The sequence below is a fragment of the Cervus elaphus genome, chromosome 1 (assembly GCF_910594005.1).
Source record: "Cervus elaphus chromosome 1, mCerEla1.1, whole genome shotgun sequence".
NCBI lineage: Eukaryota > Metazoa > Chordata > Mammalia > Artiodactyla > Cervidae > Cervus > Cervus elaphus.
The window spans coordinates 12,375,151-12,400,394 of record NC_057815.1 but is presented as its reverse complement, the minus strand read 5'-3'; the positions used below and the strand labels follow the sequence as shown (position 1 = coordinate 12,400,394).

Sequence of the window (25,244 nt, the reverse complement as noted above, 5' to 3'; positions counted from 1 at the left end):
CATCTCCTGCATTGACAGGTGGGTTCTTTACCACTAAGCCACCTGTGTAGCCTCTCCACTACATTATAATTTACTAATTACTGCAACCATCAGTCTACACTCTTATCCCAGCTTCCTAGTTTGCCTGCTCCCCCATCGGGTTGTATTTGTCTTACATACTCTTATTCCCCTAGAATTGAGCACTATGCTTGATATTTTTTGTCATTTAGTAATTAAAAAAATAAGACAAAATAAAGGGATGCTTATGGCATGGTTTTAAAGGAAATCTCTGTGTTGACACTTGGGAACTTTTAACCAGTCGTCAAGTGTCTAATAAGCCCTCCATGCCCAGAATCACTTTGGCCCTCTCTCCTTTTTGAATGATTACCAAGAGGCACTGTCACCCCCTGGGGAGGCTTAGTCCCAGACTCTGCCATTTAGAGTGTAATATAAGAAGTCCTTTTCTGGAAGCAACACTGTGCGTGGTGGTACCTTTCAGCACAGCGAAAACTCGAAAAAGAGGGTGGTCTCAGCCAAGGGTCAAATTGCAGATACAATGCTTTATGTATTTGGCAGTGCTCTAGAGACAAATACATAATCACAGAGGTATGCGATCTGGTTGGAAAATTCGGGCCAGATAGAATGACATGGGTAGAAAAGCACATACACAAACACGTAACAATGAGCACTCTTATTTGTAAAAACCACATTAATGGATGGCAGCTCCCTACCTCTGAAGTGATTTATAAATTAAAATAATTGCCTCTTTGAACTGTGCAGATATTAACTGACCTATCACTAATGTACATACAGTGTCTAAACCATCCAAACATTACCTAAACATTTTATTCCCTTTATTCTGGAAACCCCAAAACCCGCAAAAACAGGCTCTTTGTTCTGGAGCCAAGGGTCATAAAGGAAAAGCCATCATCTTTGATGACTTTGCAATTCTTATTCTAGTTCTTCATCAAATTAATTCTGAGTGAAATTAGTAAGCACTCTGAGCTTGAATAAGTCTTCCTATTCCCCTCCCCATTTTACAATCTCATCCCAAGCACATGGATCCATTTCTGGCTCAAATTTCTGGTAATGAGAGCAGGGCAATTCATTATTTTTTTAAATTAATTTTAGCTTTGGGTACATATCCTAAATCACTCCAGGTTGTGGGCACCTGGCATTTCCTTCCTACGTAAAATGAGGGAGAAACTAAATTGGCTGAAGCCCAGACATGCATGGACTATGACAAGCTTGCTAAGGGTTCATTCTGGAAGGGTGATCTTGACCTAAATTGAAAGGCAGGCAGAAAAGCACAGCAGTTAGGACAGGAGTCTTAGGGCAGTGGTTATAAACCAGAGCTGATTTTGTTTCCCCAGTGAAAATTTGATAATGTCTGGAAACATTTAGGGTTGTTGCAACTTGTTGAGAGGGAGGTACTGTTGACATCTGATGTGTGGAAGTCAAGGATGCTGCTAAACATCCTACAATGCCCAGGACAGTCCCCTATGCAAAGGATTATCCAGTCCAAAATGTCAGTAGTGCTGAGGTTGAGCAACTCTACCCTAGAGGCTGTGCAACTCTACCCTAAAGGCTGCGATAGTTGAATTCACATCCCAGCTTTGCTTTTTTTATGGCTGTGTTATCTTGAGTAAGTTTCTTGATTTCTTTGAGCCTTAGAAGTTTCTATTCTGTCAAATAGAGATAATGATAAAGTAACTACGTTGACAGCATTTTGTCAAGCCTGGCATTTGTAAAGGTTTAAAAACATTATATTCTATTTTAACTGGAGTGGGTAGCCGTTCCCTTCTCCAAGGGATCTTCCCAACCCAGGGATCGAACCCAGGTCTCTTGCACTGCGGGCAGATTCTTTACCAGCTGAGCCACCAGGGAAGCCTAAGAATACTGGAGTGGGCAGCCTGTCCCTTCTCCAGGGGATCTTCCTGACCCAGGAATTGAACGGGGTCTCCGGCATTGCGGGCGGATTCTTTAGCAGCTGAGCTACCAGGGAAGCCCCAATTCGCCAATTAATGTATTTCAAATAGAAATACAAATTGCCAAAACTAGGCGGGGGGTAATTGCCAACTTTTAAATATGAGTTCCAAGCCCATACTTTATTTTTTCTTTATACTGTTACACAATGGAAGGATAAAAAAATGCATCATTTTATTTAGAAAATAGATTTGGCAACAATTGACTTTTATTTGGTGTGACTAAGTGATGCTAATTTCCAAATCTCAAAGATTCATTCTGTTTTGATTTAGGAACAGGAAAGGATGCATTATGAAGATACACCTTTTCCAGCATCTACACAGATCCATAGTTTCTAAGCCAGAAATACAGTAATATTTGCTTTAATTCATAGAGTTTTTTAAAAAAAAAAGCCTCAGTTTTCCAGTGAGCAAAGCACTGGAATAGCATTCTAAAAATGCCTAAGAGAGTGGAAGAAAATGGAAATAAAAATCATATTCTGATATTTTTCTATGTGATACTGACATAGTATAACAGGTTAAGCAAATATGGTTTTTATACAAAGTTTAATATTTATTTGAATTAAATCAATTTGGACTTATAAAATGTGTATACAAAACAGTTTCCTGAAGTTACTTCCAATAAGAAGTGTTCTAATATTACACAGCAGTCTGCTAGTGCTTTATACCCACTCTGAAAATACTCTCCCCAAATAATTTTATACATGAAAACCAAGATCTCCTAATATTTCTTAATGTTACAACTCCTACTTCTTTGTGCCAGGCTTTACTGAATGGACTAAACTGCACAGTCTTTTGGTCATTCTACAGATATTTTTGAATACCAACTACATGTTCCCATGGAGATGGGTGCTAGGATTATATCATGCTTTGAAACATGCAGATGGTCAGGAGACCACACAGGTTGGTGAGTGAGGACTCAGATTTCCAGAGTCAGAGAGAGTTGGCTTGACCTCTGGACATTTGGCTAAGTTATGTATTAGACTGGTGAGCCTTTGGCCATCTACTGAACCTGCCTGAGGATCTGTTTCCCCATCTGAAAATAGGTGGAAAGAGTATTTCTTGTTTGTTAAGACGATGTGGTTGACATATTAATATATATATTACCATGTGTAAAACAGATAGCTAATGGGAATCTGCTGTACAGGGCAAGGAGCTCAACTGAGTGCTCTGTGGTGACCTAGATGGGTGGGATGGGGGAGGATGGGAAGGAGGGCTAAGAGCGAGGAAATACGTGTGTATATATACACACATATGGCTGATTCAGGGGCTCCCCCAGGAGCTCAGTGGTAAAGAATCTACCTGCGGTGCAGGAGCCGCAGGAAACATGGTTCAATCCCTAGGTCAGAAAGATCACCTGGAGGAGGATATGGTAACCCACTCCACTATTCTTGCCTGGAGAATCCCATGGACAGAAGATCCTTGCAAGTTACAGTCTAGAGAGTCAAAAAGAGTGGGACACAACTGAAGCAGCTTAGCATGCACGCACGCACATGGCTGATTTGCTTCATTTCACAGCAGAAACTAACGTAACATTGTAAGACAGCTATATCCCAACTAAAAACAAACAAACAAACAGGATACTGGTAAACAGCATTGAACTTGAGTCTTGTTATTTATTCAGAAAATGGTTCAAGAATGATTAGCTATGTTATTTTAATGACCACTGTGTTATTTTTTAGTCTAGAAATGGCCTGGTTTAGGAAAATGGAAGCTTTTTGGCATTTTCTTCTTGAAACACACAAGAAAACTGATGGGAGAATTTAAAAAGCATCACAAACCAGAAGTTGAATAAACCGTATTTCTTAGCACAACGTGTACAGGCTTACCAAATGGAGCCAGCTGTCACAAAATAACCCAGGGTTGTTGCTGGTTCTCTTTTTAAGCTTCTGATCGCCAACTGGATGCTTAATCCAGTAGCTGGGCAAGCTTCTCTATGAATATGCAACTTGATGGTTTGCATATTTTCTTAGACATGGAGTAGTATTATGAAATCCTTTGTACAAATCCTTCAGTATGCACACATTCAGAGCTGCTTTCTAACTGGACTTTAGATAAATGACTTTTTTTTTATACAGACAGCTAGCTAATAAAATTCTAAGTGGTTTTGAAGAAAAAAATTACACACTAAATAGCATTTATTAGTTTTGTTACTAAAAAAAAAAAATGCATGTTTCCTATGGAAAATACAAAAAGCAAAAAGAAGAAAATACAAATATTCATCTCTAATCTCAATGACCAGAGATAACGTTTTGTGTATGTATGTATATGTACATATGGAGTGTTATTTTCCTTCAACAAATTTTTCTCCTTTCATTTAATACTATATTGGGATCATTAAATGTTACTACATGAGAGCAGGGGTCAACAGTCTTTCTGCAAAGGGCTAAATGATAAATATATTAGATTTTGTGGGCCATGCAACTTCTGCCCCAGCTACTCAACTCTGCCACCATGGCATGAAAGCAACCAGGAACAACCTCTAAATGAATGACTGTGGCCAAATTCTGCCCGTGGTGGGCTGGGCTTCTCCCCCAACCTGCAGTTCACTGACTCCTCTATACAAAAGCCTCATCAATAATTATGATATGTTATTAAATCTAATTATACTACAGTATCATTGAACTACATTTGTTATAACAGTTATTACGGAAAATGTATGACTTTTTAATCCTCTAGATCTTAGAGATTTCTTCAAGTGTTGTCTTGTTACTGCACACTTTGGGAAATTAAATATAATCAAAGAATAACCAAGCATCAGAGGAATATAGTTTTCTGGAGGTCAGTTAAAAAAATGCAAGAACTCTGACACTACCCTTAATTAAGTGTCTGTTCCATCACCATAATTTCCCAAATTCCTAGTGTTGTTTTGGGAGCAGTGGTCCCATGCAATGAAGGCCAATGCTGCTGGTTACTCTAAGCTACAACAGTGTTTCTGTTTATGACACGAATAGCACAAATCCAACTCTCTGCTGCAGCTGCTACTGAGACCCAGTCACTTTCACAAATAATAACACTGCTTGTTTTGAGATTGTTCTAGTAAGGGGGAATATTCCTTGAATTGATTCCTTTGTCTCTTAACTCTTTGAAACATAGAGTCATGGGTTATACACTATGCTCTGTGGGAAACAAACTCTGGGACAAATACTAGCATTGAGGAGATTTATTAGGGAGTGCTCTTGGGATCATCAACACCTGTGAAAGGAAGGATGGGCTAGAGGGACAACTTGAGCTCTGTTTTATTCGCAGGACAGGCTTCAGCTGACCCCAAGAAAAGTTCTGGAGCTGAGGTGGCTCTGTAGCATTGACTTGAGATGGAGGAAGAGCATGCAGACTTGACACGCTGGAGTTGACCACCTATTGGCTGAGAATGCGTGGGAAGGGCTTGGTGGCTCTCCTTAACAGTCTTTTCCCAAAGGGGGCCAAATAACCAAGGCTGCCATCTGACTGCACTCCCAGCAGTTCATGGGTAAGCCCTTCATTCCTGAAGGGGTTTCTTAGTGTGCATCAAGACATCTACCATCTCATGGGTTAAGTCCCAGTGAGAAACTTGCCCAAGTCAATGTTCTGTTCTCAGTTTGAAAAGCCAATAAAGTGATGTTTTTGAGGTGGTGTGGAATTTTAAGTCTGGTTTAATGAAACCATTTTGTTTAATAATTTCATTCAGTCACCCTATGAATACCAAGATCTGCAAACTCTATGTGCAAGGCAAGTGTGCATAAGTTAGTAAAACAGATTAAAGAGCCATGGGGAGCTTAGAGTGTCTTGGGGGAATGTGCAAATGTGAATTACAAGGTGAAATGATGGCAGTATTGGAGGTGATGTTACAATTATATCCTATAAGAAACCACAATTTGTTCAATTCAAATTCCCATTTTATTTTTTAAACTGCTTCCTTGTTTAAATTTATTAATAAATGGTTATCAGTAGTAATCACAGTTCAATTTCTACTGTAGCAAAGCCTGGAGTCACACATGTAGATGGAAAGACTTGGAGATGGGCACCATGGTTAAGATTTATTATTTACAATACACACTTAGTTATGAGCAGTTCCATGTGCCAGGTAATCCAGCTCTCAGCACTATGATCTATAACCTTCTTCTGGATGTCACTCATTCCTTCCCTCTATGATTGTATATATATTTACCAGCATTTTATAATACATTGCAGGTTTTACTCAGGGGCCCCACTGAATAAAAATACTGTATTAAAATGTATTTTGATTCACACATGGAATGCAGCTTCAGCTCTTTCTCACCTGCAAGTCAAGAATGAGGTCTCTGTACAATTAAAAAGCTAAAGTGGGACTTTATATTGGCACCTGGAGGGCTGTGGACTAAGTTCAAGATTATGAAAAAAATTGATGCAGAATTTCAATAAGGGCAAAAGAGATTTCACTTGGAATACATAAAATGCCAACATTACTGCTTAAGTATGACATATATGCAAGGCATATATGACCACATGCGATTTTATGGTTTCTAGGAAATACTGGGCATCAAAACAGTTTTCTTCAATAAGGCAATTCTGTAATAATGGTGTCACTTATTTATTTATTCATTCTTTCATTCAATAAAGGGTTGATGTGTTGTACATTTCCAGGGAGCATCAGTGATATCATCATCTATGTGGATAGTACCCTTGAAGCGTACAGGACACGACCTTCGCAACCATATTCAGTTTGATCAACAACATAAACTGGGTGAGTCCACGCTTGGCACTGAGAACAGTGCAGTGAGCAAGGCAGATTCGGATCAGACCCCTGTAAAGCTTTATTTCAGATGAAGTCAGACAAAAAACGAGTAGCTACAAAAACCAAATGAATATAAACTGAGATGAGTCCTAGAAGTATAGGGATGGGATAGCACAAGGACCTCTAACAAGGGCTACTAAGAAAGAAATTCGGAGGAAGCAATATTCAAGTTGAAGCATAAAGGATAAGTTTCCTTATGGATGTGAAAACGGGTTAGCAAAGGATGTTTCAGGAAGAGGGAAGGATATTTCAGAAAGGAAAAACAACAGCAACAAATCACATCACGAAAGATATGGGATAGCCAAGGAACTGAAGTGTAGCTGGGAAATGGAGGAGACAGGACTGAAGGGGGAGTCAGGGGCAGTGCCCTGTAGTGAGGTCACGCTTGTGCATATGGAGAAGACATCTGACACTGACGAAATACATGTGGCTGATGATATGAGGACTCTTTCAGTAGAACAAGTGAGAGACAGCGGTGGCTTGTCTAGGGCAATGCCGAAAAAGGTGAGAAGAAGTAGACAGATAAAAGAGGTTTTCTACTGAAATGTCTTAACCTAACTTCATTCTGCTATTTGTTGGCCAGTACTGTGAATTATTTTGACCTTTGCATGCTCTTAAGATAGTATTAAACATCAACTATTGTCAGTGATTCTGTGAAGAGCAGAATTATTTGAAGTTAACATCAAAGACCATTGCAATCAAGTGTTGGGTTTGCCTATTAATATGTCATAATGACAATAAAACAGTCATTACACTCTCATTCATCAGAAATCTATTTGACAACCTAAAATTTAATCCCTCTTTACTCTTCCATAACATGGAGTATCTACTCATTTGAGATTGTGGTGAAGATGCAAAGAGATGATACATACCTAAAGCACTCATCACAATGTCTGCTATACCATATTTGTTGTTGGATATTTTTTACTACTGCTATTATTCATACTTATGATGGGAGTCTGGGGTGAGAATTAATCACCGTTTTTCCTCTGAGTTGGCTGGGCACCAAAATTTTGGGAAAGAGATACAGCAGTTAAATCAAGAGAGATAGAAATATTAGCTTTATCACCAATGTTGCTGAATTTAAGAACATGATTGGCTTTTCTGCCCACTTGCACCAAATCTAGCAATGGATACCCTTAACTGAAGGAAACCTTTATATTTACACCTCGAAATTGCTCTTGTGCCTCCATCAGGAACACAGAGGGTTCGAGCAAGACCAGGACCCTGCCCTGATTCTGGTATGCTTATGTCATGGAAGAAGTGAACAGTACACTTTCACTCTTCCCTGGAACCAGAGAGGGGAGGAATTGAGAGCAAGGATCCTGGAGTTTGATTGAGTGACTATACCTGGCTGTGCCATTCATCAGCCAAGCAGACATACAAGTCCCTCAGAGCTTCTATGAGTTAATCTCCTCACCTAGAAGATGGGAATGATAAAGTGCTACCTCACAGGACTGCTGTGAGGATTAAAGAAATGAAAATGTTGGTATCTGGCACGTAGAAATATGTTTGCCATGACCAGCATCTAAAAAAAAAAAGAGTACCGAAAATGCCGCACTCTATACTTTTCCAATCTCATCCACCAGAAAGATTACTGTTCTTCCCCAGGGGAAGAGCATACGAGAAGAAAATATTTCTGAAAGAGAAGGGAATACATATTTCCAGTGCAATCCCTTCCTGAGGCATGGGATGGGGGGTAAGCCCTTCCTCTATGCTGAAGATGAGGGAAGAGTAGGAGTTGACCTCCCATATAGTCTATCATGGACTTTCCTGGTGGCTCCGACGATCAACAATCTGCCTGCTACTCAGGAGACCTGGATTTGATCCCTGGATTGGGGAGATCCCCTGGAGAAGGGAATGGCTACCCACTCCAGTATTCCTGCTTGGAGAATCCCATGGACAGAGGAACCTGGTGGGCTACAGTCCATGGTGTTACAAAGAGTCAGACACGACTGAGCAACTAACACACACACACACACCCTACTCTATCACTTGATACCTTGGCCTTCAGTCACACACACACACACACACACACACACCCTACTCTATCACGTGATACCTTGGCCTTCAATCTGTCCTATCTGCCAGGTCCCTGTCTCTCCCTCCAACTACAAAGACAGGGATCTGTCACATTCATCAGTATATCCTCTTTATAACGTTGTACCATGTACTGTGCTTTGCATGCACTGTGCCATTTACAATCCGTGCCTGATGGATTTGAACACGAGCTTCTATGTCTGAGCTACCTTGTTTCTTAACTGACTTAATTATGAAGGGCTGCTGCTGAGTGGCAAAACACAGGCCCTGAGCAGGAAGAATGAGGTTCCCATTTGTCTGCTCCTTTCTTCAGACCCTGATTTTCAGGACTACCCAGAAAGCTGGGTGCCTAAAGCTAACAAAAATTTTCTTACCAAAAGGCAAACACTCTTTACATTTACATTCCTTGCTTCTGATTTTTGCCCTACTTTAAAATTCTTGGGTTTCTCTGTCCAAAGCAGAAACAAAGAATTTAGAAAAAGTTTATTATCTTGATATCTTTTATTACCTTGATATCTTTCCTTCATATATATGCTCATCAATTAGATTTAGCTACATGTATGACACAGAGGAAGGAATATTAGGTTGGTGCAAAAATAATTTTGGTTTTGCATTACTGAATTTTGCCATTTGATATTGGAATACATTCTTAAATAAATGTGGTTTGTTATACATTATTTTAACGTGCATTTCTTGCTTTATATTTTTTGCTAATGAATTATTCCTTGGTGTTTATTTTATATGTATTTTAGACTAGGGAAATGATGTTAGACAAAAATCAATTCAAATGATCTTATTTGAGCACAAAATGGGTCATAAAGCAGTGGAGACAACTATGACTTCAACAATGCATTTGGCCCAGAAACTTTTAATGAACATACAGTGCACTGGAGGTTCAAGTAGTTTTGCAAAGTAGATTAGAGCCGTGAAGATGAGGAGTGCAGCAGAGGCTAGCCATTGGAAGTGTACAACGACCAACTGAGAGGATCACTGAAGCTAATCCGCTTTCAACTACATGCAAAGTTGCTGAAGAACTCAACATCGACCATCCTATGGTCATTTGGCATTTGAAGCAAATTGGAAAGATGAAAAAACTGATAAATGGGTGTCTCAAGAGCTGACTGCAAATCAAATAAACAGTTTCTTTTAGAAGTGTCATTTTCTCTTACCCTATGCAACAGCTCTATGCAACAACAATGTGAATTTTATGTAACAACCAGTGATGACCAGTTCAGTGGCTGGACTGAGAACAATCTCCAAAGCCAAACTTGCACCAATAAAAGTGTCATGGGCACTGTTTCATGGTTTGCTGCTAGTTTAATCCACTGCAGCTTTCTGAATCCTAGTGAAACCATTACATCTGAGAAGTATGCTCAGCAAATCAATGAGATGCACAAAAAACTACAACTCCTGCAATCAGTGGTGGTCAACAAAAAGGGCCCAATTCTTTTCTGTGACCTGGCTGCATATCACACAACCAATGCTTCAAAAGGTGAACAAACTGGGCTACAATTTTTGTCTGAGGTGCAATATCCATGTGACCTCTGTCCAACTGACTACCACTTCTTCAAGCATCTTGACAACTTTTTGTACGGAAAATGCTTCCACAACCAGCAGGATGCAGAAAAAGCTATCCAAGACTTCATCGAATCCCAAAGCATAAGTTTTTATGCTATAGTAATAAACAAACTAATTTCTCATTGGCAAAAATGTGTTGATTGTAATGGTTCTTATTTTGATTAATAAACATGTGTTTGAGCCTAGTTACAGTGATTTAAAACTTAGCATCCATAAATAATTACTTTTGCACCAACCTAATAGTTTCTTTCATTTGTACTATTTATTCACTGAGACCATTTATTTGTTATTTACTATTTGCCCTCCCCAATTACAGTGTATGTTCAATGGGACTTTATCTAATATTTTGTCTGGCTCTTGGATGCCATGGTTTTATGCCACAGTTTAGTTAAACTGTGACCAGCTGGCCAAATCCAACATACTGCCTGCTTTGTAAATAAAGTTTTATGGGGAAACTATCAGATCTGTGTGTTCACATATTGTCTTTAACTGCTTTTGCCCTATAACACCTGACCTGAGAAGTTGTGACAAAGATTGGGTGGCCCTCAAAACCTTTTACTATGTGGTTGGCTCACTACAGAAAATGTTGGTTAATCTCTGGCATTAACTACTAACTGATGCATTCTAAGTATTTAAACACTTGCAGAATGAAGGAGTGAGTGAATCAATAAACATATAACCTATATAGATAGAGAGTAGAAAATACAGATAGATAAAATAGTGTGTTAAAGGGATAGGACTATGCTTAAAAACTGTTTTTCTTTTTAAATCTTGTAATATTTAAGAACGTCATTTTTTAAAGCAGATGCAGAATTTTAAAATACCACCACTTCTGTAGATTGCTGGGAATATTGAGTTCTTGTGGCTCAAGAACTGCTTCAAATATAGATTACTGAGCCTTTTGCCCATGCTTTCATTTTTAGTTCAAAAGCCAAGCACCCTCATTCCTAATTATCCTTCTAACTGTGAGCTAACAGTGGGGTAAGCCAGCCCATGGGGATTACTTGAGAAGCTATTTCCACAGTCAATGATGCGAGTTGTTCAAACATGAGTGGATCAGAAACAGACCTGACTTATGGAGTAATGTAAATAATATTTACCAAACTGGTCATTTATCAAAATTAAATTGATCCAAGACCCCACGAGGCTTGGTTATCTTAGTCTCTACTCCAGACATAACATTTACCTGATAACTCACAAAGCTCCCAGGCCAGCTCCATCCTCCTTAGCTTGGCATTTCTTACTTGGACCTTTCAAAGAAGCCTTCTTTGTTTAAACTTAAATCTGTTAAACAAGAAAAAGCAGTGAGCCTTTACATTTTTAAAAGATCAAGAAAAGAAAAGAGGAGAAAGAGACACTTTATTTGTTTCACACAAGGATGAAAATTGGTCTCGCTCACTGACTCCATCCATCTCCAGGTTCCTCTGAGTATGGTAACAGGATTTTTAAAGCTATTTGCTCATTTGCTTAATGCTCCTTTAGGGGGCTTTCCAATGAGTAACACAGCCCAAAAAGAGGAGAAACAATCTATTCACCAAAAGGCTGCATTTTTAAAAGACATTTTGCATACTCCATTTCACAAAAAAACAATGGTTGCAAGAGCTCTGGGACATTAATTTTTCAAAGGCAAAATATTCATCTTTAATGCACATGGCCATAGGTTCAAAAAGCAATGTTAAGTTTGTGTATGTTGGCTGGAGTAACGCTATTTAAGACTTCCTCCTAGTTCTCCACTTCAGGAACAGTTTCATCCAACAGTGTTCAGCGTGTTGCTTTGCATTTCAAAGCCCTAAAATCAAATGTAATCAAGGTTCCAGGGTGGCTTTCAATGTAGAAGGCATGTGTTTAAGTGGATTTATAGGTATTTACATCCTTAATGAACACTGGTGTCATTTTTTCTAAAGTAACTCAACAACATGGTGTAAATTATTTGATCTTTTTTTTTTTTTTTTTTTTTTGCCAAAAGTAAGTAAAAGATCACAGTGCCCTAGAAAGCGGCCTGACCATCTGAGTGACCTCATTAAACATGGCTGCACCATCTAGCCCAGAGTTCCCATCTATAATTAATCATGAAAATGGCTAGACTAAGTAGAACTCAATTATGATGAAGGGTCAAATTTTTGAAGACAAAGTTGAAATGATTCTGAGGCTCAGGGTGATACAGCTCTTTGTAAAGGTTCACTTCAGAATTGACCTTTCTTGAGTGGAGAAGCGGAAAGTCTTAGACTGAACAAGGAAAGGCAGCAATTCTAGAAAAAACAGCAATGATGTATATGAACCCACACGGAGAATGAAGAGACCAAGTAGGACAGAATGCCAGAGACATTCAAAAAGTCATGCAAACAGAAATGGTGCAGGGATGCTAGTTGTGAATCTACTTCATAAGGGACATATTTTTTGAGGCCAATAACATCTTTCTACACAGTTTCAAATGTAGGGTATCACTTAAGCCTCTTTCTGCTCCATATCTAAATCTATAGGAAGTCCAGCAGCCGTGTACTCTGCTTTTACTAGATTAAGCATATCCAGATGATTTTAATAAAGTTTTAAAAGGACATTAGTTTCCTGCTATTTCAATGAAAACCACTTGCAAGATGAATTTAAAGCAACAGATCTATTGCATGTCAACACATGCTCTCTTTATGCAAATACACCACTTTTCTCAAACAGCCAACAAAACAAAACACGGACACAATCATCAAGTGCATGAGACACAGGAGAAAAATGTCATTGTTGTAAATGTTTATGGGTAAAAAAAAAATGGAGAGTGTGATGGGTGCCAGGGTAAGCTGCCCAGATTTCCAGGATGAAGACTGAGGTTCTTATTACTTCAATGGCTAAAAGCACTCAGCGTCTGTTCGAGTTCCTCTCTCTGGGAATTGTCAGCCAAGCAGTATCTTTTTAAAATTGTTTTATTGCAATATAGTTGATTTACAATGTTGTGTCTCACTTGTGTAGCATATTGATTCAGTTATACATATATATCTACTTATTCTTTTTCAGATTCTTTCCCCATATACGTTATTACAGAATACTGAGGAGAGTTTCCTGTACTAAGCAGTAGGTCCTTGTTGCCTGTCTATTTTATATGTAGTAGTTTGTGTATGTTAATCCCAAGCTCCTGGTCTATAATATCCCTCCTACCTCACATCTCCCCTTTGGTAACAATGTTTGTTCTTGAAATCTGTGAGTTTGTTCCTATTTTGTAAATAAGCTCATTTATATAATTTCTTTTAAAAATTAGATTCTGCATATTAGTAATATGTGATATTTGTCTTTGTCTGACATATTTCACTTAGTATGATCATCTCTAGATCCATCATGCTACTGTAAATGGCATTATTTTGTTCTTTTTATGGCTGAGTAATATCCCATTATATACACACACACACACACACCCACACACACATATTCTTTACCCATTCCTCTGTTGATGGACATTTAGGTTGCTTCCATATCTTGGCTATTGTAAATAGTGCTGCAATGAAACACTGGGGTGCATATATCTTTTCTTTTTTTTTTTTTTTTTTTTAATTTTTTTATTAGTTGGAGGCTAATTACTTCACAACATTTCAGTGGGTTTTGTCATACATTGATATGAATCAGCCATAGATTTACACTTATTCCCCATCCCGATCCCCCCTCCCACCTCCCTCTCCACCCGATTCCTCTGGGTCTTCCCAGTGCACCAGGCCGGAGCACTTGTCTCATGCATCCCACCTGGGCTGGTGATCTGTTTCACCATAGATAGTATACATGCTGTTCTTTTGAAACATCCCACCCTCACCTTCTCCCACAGAGTTCAAAAGTCTGTTCTGTATTTCTGTGTCTCTTTTTCTGTTTTGCATATAGGGTTATCGTTACCATCTTTCTAAATTCCATATATATGTGTTAGTATGCTGTAATGTTCTTTATCTTTCTGGCTTACTTCACTCTGTATAAGGGGCTCCAGTTTCATCCATCTCATTAGGACTGGTTCAAATGAATTCTTTTTGACGGCTGAGTAAAATTCCATGGTGTATATGTACCACAGCTTCCTTATCCATTCATCTGCTGATGGGCATCTAGGTTGCTTCCATGTCCTGGCTATTATAAACAGTGCTGCGATGAACATTGGGGTGCATGTGTCTCTTTCAGATGTGGTTTCCTCAGTGTGTATGCCCAGAAGTGGGATTGCTGGGTCATATGGCAGTTCTATTTCCAGTTTTTTAAGGAATCTCCACACTGTTTTCCATAGTGGCTGTACTAGTTTGCATTCCCACCAACAGTGTAAGAGGGTTCCCTTTTCTCCACAGCCTCTCCAGCATTTATTGCTTGTAGACTTTTGGATAGCAGCCATCCTGACTGGTGTGTAATGGTACCTACCTCATTGTGGTTTTGATTTGCATTTCTCTAATAATGAGTGATGTTGAGCACCTTTTCATGTGTTTGTTAGCCATCTGTATGTCTTCTTTGGAGAAATGTCTGTTTAGTTCTCTGGCCCATTTTTTGATTGGGTCATTTATTTTTCTGGAATTGAGCTGCAGGAGTTGCTTGTATATTTTTGAGATTAATCCTTTGTCTGTTTCTTCATTTGCTATTATTTTCTCCCAATCTGACGGCTGTCTTTTCACCTTACTTATAGTTTCTTTTGTAGTGCAAAAGCTTTTAAGTTTCATTAGATCCCATTGGTTTAGTTTTGCTTTTATTTCCAATATTCTGGGAGGTGGGTCATAGAGGATCTTGCTGTGATTTATGTCGGAGAGTGTTTTGCCTATGTTCTCCTCTAGGAGTTTTATAGTTTCTGGTCTTACATTTAGATCTTTAATCCATTTTGAGTTTATTTTTGTGTATGGTGTTAGAAAGTGTTCTAGTTTCATTCTTTTACAAGTGGTTGACCAGTTTTCCCAGCACCACTTGTTAAAGAGGTTGTCTTTTTTCCATTGTATATCCTTGCCTCCTTTGTCTTAGGAGTATATCTACCTAAAGAAACAAAAGACCTATACATAGAAAACTATAAAACACTGATGAAAGAAATCAAAGAGGACACAAACAGATGGAGAAACATACCGTGTTCATGGATTGGAAGAATCAATATTGTCAAAATGGCTATTCTACCCAAAGCAATCTATAGATTCAATGCAATCCCTATCAAGCTACCAACGGTATTTTTCACAGAACTAGACCAAAGAATTTCACAATTTGTATGGAAATACAAAAAACCTCGAATAGCCAAAGTAATCTTGAAAAAGAAGAATGGAACTGGAGGAATCAACCTGCCTGACTTCAGACTCTACTACAAAGCCACAGTCATCAAGACAGTGTGGTACTGGCACAAAGACAGAAATATAGACCAATGGAACAGAATAGAAAGCCCAGAGATAAATCCACGAACCTATGGACACCTTATCTTTGACAAAGGAGGCAAGGATATATCTTTTCAAATTATGGTTTTCTTCAGATACATGCCCAGATGTGGAATTGCTGGATCATATATGGTATTCTTAGTTTAAGGAACCGCTTACTGTTCTCCATAATGGTTTCCCTGGTAGCTCAGATGGTAAACAGTCTGCCTGCAATACTGTAGACCTAGGTTCAATCCCTGGGTCTGCAAGATCCCCTGGAGAAAGAAATGGCAACCCACTCCAGTGTTCTTGCCTGGAAAATCCCATGGATGGAGGAGCCTTCCAGGCTTGGAGGGCTACAGTCCATGGGGTCGCAAAGAGTCAGACATAACTTTTTTTTTTTTTCTCACTGTTCTTCATAGCAGCTGTACCAATTTATATTCCCACCAATAGGGCAGGAAGGTTCCCTTTCCTCCACACCATCTCCAGCACTTATGGTTTGTAGACTTTTTGATGATAGCCATTCTGACCAGTGTGAGGTGATACAAAGAAAATCTTTTCCAAGGTTATACCTGTTCTCTGGAGACAGCTCACAATTCAAAGACAGATCAATATGTGTATGTATATGTGAAGGGGAGGGTAGTGAGAGGTGTATAAAGTCATGGTTCCCTGAGATCAGGTGACCTGAGGAGCCATTCTAGTTGGGAGTTACTGAAACCTTCCTTGTCACTACAGTGCATTCCAGCATCTCCTTGGGCCCAGTTCAACTTCCTGTAATCTCCCACGGGGTTTACTCTCAAGAGCCCTGCATGCAAATCTCTAAGCCAATTTCCCAGGGAAGCCACCCTAAGAGGGTGAAGACTATTCCTTCCTAATGTCTCTCTCATTGATTTTATTTTTAACTTTTTATTATGGAAACATCAAATATATACAGAAGTCAAGAAAAGAACACAACTCATCAAATTTATAAACATCTTGCCATTCTGGTTTCATCTAATCTTTGTTAAAACTATATTCTTTTAAAGTAAATAATTTCACCCATAAATACTTCACTATGTATTTAACATATAAAGGTTTGGTTTTTTTTTTTTTTTGAGGCAATAATCATGCCATTATTATAAGATATAAATTAATTGTAATTCCTTAAAGCCACCTAAAACCCAATATGTATCCAATATTCCTTAGTTGTTTCCATTTTTTTAGAGTACACATTGATTTGCAATTTTTTTTATCAAGAGGCTCTTTAGTTCCTCTTCACTTTCTGCCATTAGAGTGGGATATCATCTGCATATCTGAAGTGGCTATTTCTCCAAGCAATCTTGATTCCAGCTTGTGACTCATCCAGCCCAGCATGATGTACTCTGCATATAAATTAAATAAGCACGGTGACAATATACAGCCTTGTTGTACTCTTTTTCCAATTTTGAACCAGACAGTTGTTTCGTGTTTGGTTTTAACTGCTGTTTCTTGACCCACATACAGGTTCCTCAGGAGACAGGTAAGGTGGTCTAGTACTACCAGGTCTTCAAGAACTTTCCACAGTTTGTTGTGACTCACACAGTCAAAAGCTTTAGCTTAGTCAACGAAGCAGCAGAATTTTTTCTGGAACTTCCTTGCTTTTTCTATCACCCAACAAATGTTGGCAATTTGATCTCTGTTCCTCTGTCTTTTCTAAATCCAGTTTACACATCTCAAAGTTCTCTGTTCACATACTGCTGAAGGTTAGCTTGAAGGATTTTTGGCATAACTTTGTGCGCATGTGAAATGAGCACAACTGTATGAAGTTTGAACATTCTTTGGCAGTGACCTTCTTTGGGACTGGAATGAAAACTGAACCTTTTCCAGTCCTGTGACCACTACTGAGTTTTCCAAATTTGCTGGCATATTCAGTGCAGCACTTTAACAGCATCATCTTTTAGTATTTGAAATAGCATTTACATACAAGTGTACACAGTATGTTCAGCAAGACAGGTCATATCTTATATGAGGCTATAAAGCAAATCTCACTGCGTTTAAAAGGATTGAAATCATACTAAAATTTCTAATAACAACACAATTAAATTATAAAGTAGTAACGACAAGAAATCTAGGAAAATTCGAAGTACTTGAAAATTAAACAACACCCTTCCCAATAATCCCTGGTTAAAGGAGCCTTTAGAAAACGTGTCTAACTTAACAATAATGCAAACACAAAGTACAGTTGATGGAATGGACCTGAAACAGTGCTTCGAGGATAACTTACAGCTTTAAATACTTGTATCAGAAACAAAAAGAGGTCAAAATCAATGACTGGGAGAGGGTCTTAGCTACATACACACTGCTGGCTGGGCGTGAGGCCTTGTGCACTTACACTGGAGAAAGAAGGTCCACCCAAAAGTGAAAACTGGGGCAGACTTATGAACTGCTTGAAAGTGGGATGCTGAACATTCCCAAACCTTGTCGGCAAAAGTGGAAAGCCTTAACGGCTCAAGGTGCTCAAGCACACCTGACTGATCACTGGCTGGACTGCTAAGCTATTGGAAGCCAGGCTCAAAAATATTTTAGAAGACGGCGGGGCGGGGGGGAAGCACATAACTTTCTACTTCAAGAAACTGGTAAGGGGTAACAAGATGGCGACTGAGACGGTGGAGCTTCATAAGCTGAAGCTTGCTGAACTAAAGCAGGAGTGTCTTGCTCGTGGTTTGGAGACCAAGGGAATAAAACAAGATCTCATCAACAGGCTCCAGGCATATCTTGAAGAGCATGCTGAAGAGGAGGCAAATGAAGAAGAGGTACTGGGAGATGAAACAGAGGAAGAAGAACCAAAGACCTTAGAACTGCCTGTCAAAGAGGAAGAACCTCCTGAAAAAACGGTTGATGTGGCAGCAGAGAAAAAAGTGGTAAAAATTACATCTGAAATACCACAGACTGAGAGGATGCAGAGGAGAGCTGAATGATTCAATGTACCTGTGAGTTTGGAGAGTAAGAAAGCTGCCCGGGCAACTAGATTTGGGATTTCTCCAGTTCCATCAAAAGGTCTGTCGTGTGACACCAGGCCTATGGTTAACCTGGATAAGCTAAAACAAAGAGCTCAAAGGTTTGGTTTGAGTGTCTCTTCAATCTCCAGAAAGTCAGAGGATGACGAAAAGCTGAAAAAGAGGAAGGAACAATTTGGGATTGTCACAAGTTCAGCTGGAACAGGAACCACAGAGGATACAGAGGCAAAGCAGAGGCAAAGAGCAGAGCGCTGTGGAATTGCTTGATGAAAAGCTTTTAATGCTTTCTGTTCTCCGGTGTTTTCCACCTCTTTGACTCTTCCTGGTCACCTACATACCTAAATGCACAGTTATGTGCCTAGGTCCTGCCTTGCAATGAGGGTGCATGTACCCCAGGTACATCTGTGAACTCCAGCAGCAGTTTGACTTATTGCAGTTCCAACTTTAAGGTTTTTGTTGTTGTGTTGTTGTTTTTTAATTATTATTTTGCTTGTTAATAAAAAAAAGAATAGAAAAAAGAAAAAAAAAAAAAGAAACTGGTAAAGAAGAGCAAAGTAAATCCAAAGCAACTTAAAAAAGAAAGAAAACAGCAAAGCAGAATCCAAAAAAAATAGACATCAGCAAACAAGACAGAAAAATGAAGTCAGCCAAAAGCTGGTTCTTTGAAAAAAGCAACAAAGTCAGGAACCTAGAGTGACTGAGGAAAAACGAGAACACAAATCAATCCCACAAATGAGTACCTCTTCAGATTCGGTAAACTTTAAAACTAACAAAAAGCACAGGTGAAGTTTAAAGTTATAAGCAAGACTCTTTGGAAATCCAGTACTGAATAATCACCTCAAAAACCACATCACAACTCTGATGTTTATCTGTTCAGCACAATCACAAGCTGGCTTTTAAAAGGATGATTTAACATAAACACACCCATACTAGGGACTGAAGTGAAGCTGTAAAGCCAGGTATCTACCCATCCCCGTAAACTCATCATGAACAAGCTCCTAAGGCAGCATATCAGGAATTTCTGTAACTCCCTGAATGGGGGCTAGCTTTACAGAATAACCACTAGGTTTTTTTTACCTCTTCTACAGTGCCTTCATCAATTTTTGCTTTTTAAAATTTCTCTGTAGTATTCATGGTGTGTTCCAAACTGTGACTTTCAAAACAAATGAAAAGCTAATTTTCCTCAAGCTATTTCTATAAGAATTACAGGCAGAGAGATAATGCCTTACAATGTATTTAAGGGGTTTCCCTGGTAGCTCACACTGTAAAGAATCTGCCTGCACTGCAGGAGACCTGGGTTCGATCCCTGGGTCAGGAAGATCCCCTTGGAGAAGGGAATGGCTACTCACTCCAGTATTCTTGCCTGGAGAATTCCATGGACAGAGGAGCCTAAGGACACATAAGACAATGTCTAAATATTGAGAGTAAGACTAGGAAGTGCCAGTACATTTGAAATATTGTTGAGCTCTTTCCCCCATTTAATAAGACTGCATTGCTGCTGCTGCTAAGTCACTTCAATCGTGTCCAACTCTGTGCAACCCCAAAGACAGCAGCCCACCAGGCTCCCCCGTCCCTGGGATTCTCCAGGCAAGAACAATGGAGTGGGTTGCCATTGCCTTCTCCGAAGACTGCATTAGGTATATAAAAATCCTAAATATGTCTGAGTTATTCAGATGTGACCATTACAGGTGATTTCTTATTCAATGACTCTGAGAAAAATTCTCAAACAATGAGGCTCAGTGATCTCCTCCATGGCATCAAGTCCCACACTGGCCACAGGCTGTCTTCCCAGACAGAGGGGAAGAATGTGAAAAAACAAAGAAACAAAAAGCAACAGGAATCAAACTAAATGGCACTCAGGAGAAGAGTTTTAATCATTTTGATAGACCTGAGAAAGAGCTGTCATAGTCATGAAAATGCTTTGAAGAAATCTTGATTAGACTCAGCACGATGAAGAAATTAAAAAAAAAAAAAAAAAAAGACAGGTGTCAGTTAAAAAGCAACTCCTTAAATGTAAATCAAAAATAGTTTGTAACTGAGCCAAAGAAGCCATTACAAGCTGCAATATAAACAGGCATTTAATGATTTTTCCAATGTTATGTTATTGATCTAAGAGGCCCTGTGTTTCCGCTGAAATGAATAAGTAATTTGTTTAAGATAACATTAACAGGATTTGCAGCATATTAAATATCTTCGGTCTCGCTCATCGGTAAAATCACCATGATAAAAAACAAATTCTACAGTGTCTTTCAGTGAAACATTTGCATCATTTCAGAAATCACAGCACAAGGCCTGAGACACGAGATACACCCAGCAAGTGCAAAAAGGCATTTCTAAGTCATGACACCTTGAATGGCATTTATTCAGCTTCTAACATATTCATACACTTCTAACATTATTCATACACTTCTAACATCAGACACTACAACTCGAAGCCCTGAAAACACAATGGCAAACAAGAGATGAGGTCTCCGCTCTCGGAGTTTCCAGTCCATCTGGGAAGACAACCAGGGAAGCAAGGTATGCTAAGAAAGGGTACCAGGCTCCATACAGAGAACGGGGCCCAAACCGCTGTAAAGGAAGCCTAAGAAGATCCTGGAGACACGGATGCTGAGGCTGAGGCGAGGATGGAAGTAGGACAGAGCCAGGCTTCTGGGGGGAGAGGATGGTTTAGTAAAAGACGGCTCCTGGCTAAGAAAACTGCAGTCATAGGCACAGTACATGCAAATGGCCAGGTATTTACATTAAGAGTTGTCTTTTCTGTCAGAAGAGAGACTACTGTGGAATATTACACTTGCTTAGTAAAGCTGCATGTATCAAAAGACAAGTCACAGGACTTTCCTGGTGGTCCAGTGGTTAAGAATCCGCCTTCCAAAGGAGGAAAGCAGGTGTGATCCCTGGTTGGGCATCTAAGCCCACGTGCCGCAACTACTAAGCCCTCCGGCTCTAAAGCCCATGCTCCGCAACAAGAGAAGCCACTGCAAGGAGTGAGCACACTGCAACTAGAGAGTAGTCCCAGTGCGCCAAAACTAGAGAAAGCCCACATGCCGCAACAAAGATCCCCAAAATAAAAATAATAATAAAATAAATAAAAAATAAAGAAGAGAAGGAATTAAAAAAAAAAAAAAAAAAAAAGCAGCCACCTAACTTCTTAACCTAGGAAGAAGAAAGGTAGAAAGGTCACAGTTTCATCTTGGCCGATTCCCTACATGGCCCTTTCACAGGCCAGGCGTGAGAGGGGGATCCAGGGCTGAGTGCATTTGTGCCTCAGTCACTCAGTCGTGTCTGACTCTTTGCAGCTCTGTGGACTGTAGCCCGCCAGGCTCCTCTGTCCATGGGACTCTCCAGGCAGGAATACCGGAGTGGGTAGCCATTCCTTTTCCAGGGGATCCTCCTGACCCAGGGATCAAACCTAGGTCTCCTGCATTGCAGGCAGATTCTTCATCATCTGGGCCACCAGGGAAGCCCCCAGTGGTGAATAAGACGGCCAAATGAACAAATCAGAGGACTTCTGTGGCTACGTGATTCTGAAATCTAGCTCCCTGATTTCAGGTATCGCTGAATAAAATAGAGCTTAAAAGCTACTGTACTATTGAAAGATGCAAAAATAAGTAAGGGAACAATCATTACAGGACATCAAATACAGTATAACAGGAACATTAAAAGAAGCTTTGACACCTCTTACCCATAAACAAGGAATTATGTTTGCATTTTCAAGTAAATACTACTCACTAGTGTCTTACAGATTCCAGATTTACACACACTTATGTTTACTGTTCACAGCGAGGGAGGCCAAGCAGTATCATAATAATTACTACCAATTATCAGGCACTGCTGGTGGAGTGCCAGACTCTTTGCTGGGAACTTAAAATCTGTGATTGTGGGGCTTCCCTGGTGGTCCAGGGGCTAAGACTCCGAGCTCCCAATGCAGGGGCTGGAGAGCCCCTGGTTGGAGAACTATATCCCACAAGCTGCAAAGAGTTCACATGCTGCAACTAAAGATCCTGCATGCCACAACAAAGATCAAAGATCCTGAGTGCCACAACTGAGACCCAGAGCAGCCAAATTAAACAGACGGACAGACAGTGTGTGATCTCATCTTACAAAGTAACTATCATCATCTCCATCTCTCAGTGAGGAACCTGTGGCTTAAGAGTTTATGTAACAGGCCTCGAGGTGCGTGGCTGACAGGTGGCAGAGGCAGGTTAGGTCCCATGTCAGTGTGACTTTAAAGCCTTTGCATCCCCTTCGCTCCCATTGCACGGCATAATTCCTTGTTTACGGGTAAGAGGTATCAAGGCTTCTTTTAATGTTCCTGTTAAACCATATTTGATGTCCCGTAATGATTATCCCCTTAACTCATTTTTGCGTCTTTCAATAGTACAGTAGCTTTTAAGCTCAGTGACCAGAGCGAGGGAGGTGAAGGGCAACAATGAATGAGTAAAGATGTGACGAGATTTAGGGTGGAGGACTTCCCTGTTGGTACAGTGGGTTAAGAATCCATCTGCCAATGCAGGAGACATGGGTTCGATCCCTGATCTAGGAAGATCCCACGGGCTTCGGGACAACTAAAGTCCCTGCAACACAACTCCTGAGACTGTGCTCTCGAGTCCGGTGCTGCACCTACTGAGCCCACACGCCGAGAGCCCGAGCTCCGCAAGAAGAGAAGCCACTGCAATGGGAAGCCCACGCGCCACAAGGAAGAGCAGCCCCCGAGCGCCACAACTAGAGGAGGCCCACGCACGGCAGGCAGACCCAGCACAGCCAGAAACAAATGAGAGAGATACATGGGGGAAGAAAAAGATTTGGGGTGGGGAGTTCCCATCAGTGCTCTCTCAACCATGCTGAAGTCTCAGGACCGTCTTAATCTCAGGGGCCCTGCCCCCACACCTGAAGTCATCCTTCGGTTTCTAATAATCCATTCCCTTTGGATTCCATGTAAACTGTCTTTCTAAGGATTGTGGGGGCATGGGTCACAAATAAGCAAATGTGAAAACATGTCACTATTAACAGCAGTATCATTCACACCCTGTATCCAGTACTGTTCCTGGTGTCATGAGCTCCTGCGGTGCCTTTCATATTGAAATCTACTTCGAAACAACCATCATAAAAGTTCAAAGCAATGCCAGCTTTATATACATAATCATTTCATGTAATCCTCACAACAATCCTAGAAAATCCGTAACACAGTCCTCAGTTTATAAAGATAAGCAGAAGCTTATCAAAGAATCTGCCCAAGGTCACACAACTATAGCAATATGATTCCAGAGCCTAAACTTTCCATTTCTATAACATGGCATATATTCCTGTGATGGTTATATACTTTTTTTTTTAAATACCAAAAAAAATTTGACCTGAATTTGTGTTTGTAGAAATTTTCATATAGAGCTGCTTATATTCTCCTCATACGTCATCAGAATTATATACTGTTAGTCTGTGGCACTTCGTTTAATAAGAAGAAAACGTTAATCAGCATACTTAACATTTTCACGTGTTTTTATTATTAACACCAGGGAACTTGAAATCTATGTGAAGAAATAGCTGAACAATACATATATTCTTCAATAGCTTTGCATCCTAAGAAAACGGGATGTTTTGTGATGGTTAATATCAAAACTATTTAGGGTCCAACAATAAGAGAGTTGGTATTCGACCTTTTTACAACCCTAATTTAGAAGCAACTGAAGTATCTTTCAGTTTATTTGTTTGTAAAACAAGTATTTGATACCAGTTTAATGGAATAAGTGAATCACAAAAAGTTATAAAATAAATGGGAAAAAGTACAGAGGCAAACAGGTCAATATAGGAATCACCATCTGGTGTCCCCCATTCCTCTCAATTTGCTCTTTTTATCCTTCCAAGTAAACATACAAATCATTTTAGAAAAAGGGCTATAAGAAAGGAACAGAAAAGTGAAAAATATATGATAGAGTATCTCTAAAGAATCAGTACATTTGTCTTCTTTTCTCATCTACGTGCAATACTTACTAACTACTTCCTTTATTTTAGAGACAAGCTCAAAACAAACCAGGCAACAATGCTTGTGAACCAGCTGACTGAACACCACAGCATCTAGACTGGGAAGTGGGCAAGCTCCCACCTTTTAGTTAACACACAAGACAAAGGCCCAACACACTTACCAATTGGTACCTGTTCAGGCTGGCTGAGAGAAACAAATGCTGACGTGTCATCAATCCAGGATATCTCAATGTTACCTGCAATATTGAATTAAAAGCAAAGTAAGCATTTAGCCATTAAGATAGCTATCAGATTCCATTTGTATATCTGATATATTTCGGAACATCCATCAATTTAAAGAGAGATGAGGTGTTAGTTTAAAAGATGATCAAAATCTCAGCACTAAAGAGAAATAAAACTTAAATCTATCACAGTAGCTACTACAGTTAAAACTTCAAGAAAGCAGATAAACCAGGACAACCAGAAGAATCTTTAAAAGTTTGTTTTAAAAACAAACAAAAAAAGATCCTTCTGGATTAAATCCTGAGGCAGTTTATCATTCAACCCAATCTCCTGCCAGGGTTAGAGACTTTTTTCCAATCAAGATCAGGAGAAGGGAGTTCCCTGGTGGTCTAGTCATTAGGATTCGGCA

General features: G+C 39.6%; 1 protein-coding gene and 1 pseudogene across 5 annotated transcripts in view; one reads left to right on the top strand and one right to left on the bottom strand.

Moving 5' to 3' along the window:
- Positions 1-25,244, bottom strand: part of LOC122683791 (poly(A)-specific ribonuclease PARN-like) — a 1,255,676-nt gene that overhangs the window by 1,205,045 nt on the left and 25,387 nt on the right. For 4 of the 5 annotated variants that reach the window (XM_043887750.1, XM_043887825.1, XM_043887669.1 and 1 more), the window contains exon 9: positions 24,775-24,849. In XM_043887750.1, coding sequence (XP_043743685.1) covers positions 24,775-24,849 — 75 coding nt within the window. Of the gene's footprint in view, positions 1-11,521; positions 11,620-24,774; positions 24,850-25,244 lie in introns of all 5 variants that reach the window. The other variant, XM_043887964.1, reaches the window with a different exon arrangement.
- On the top strand, positions 17,498-18,934 carry LOC122684307 (annotated as a pseudogene).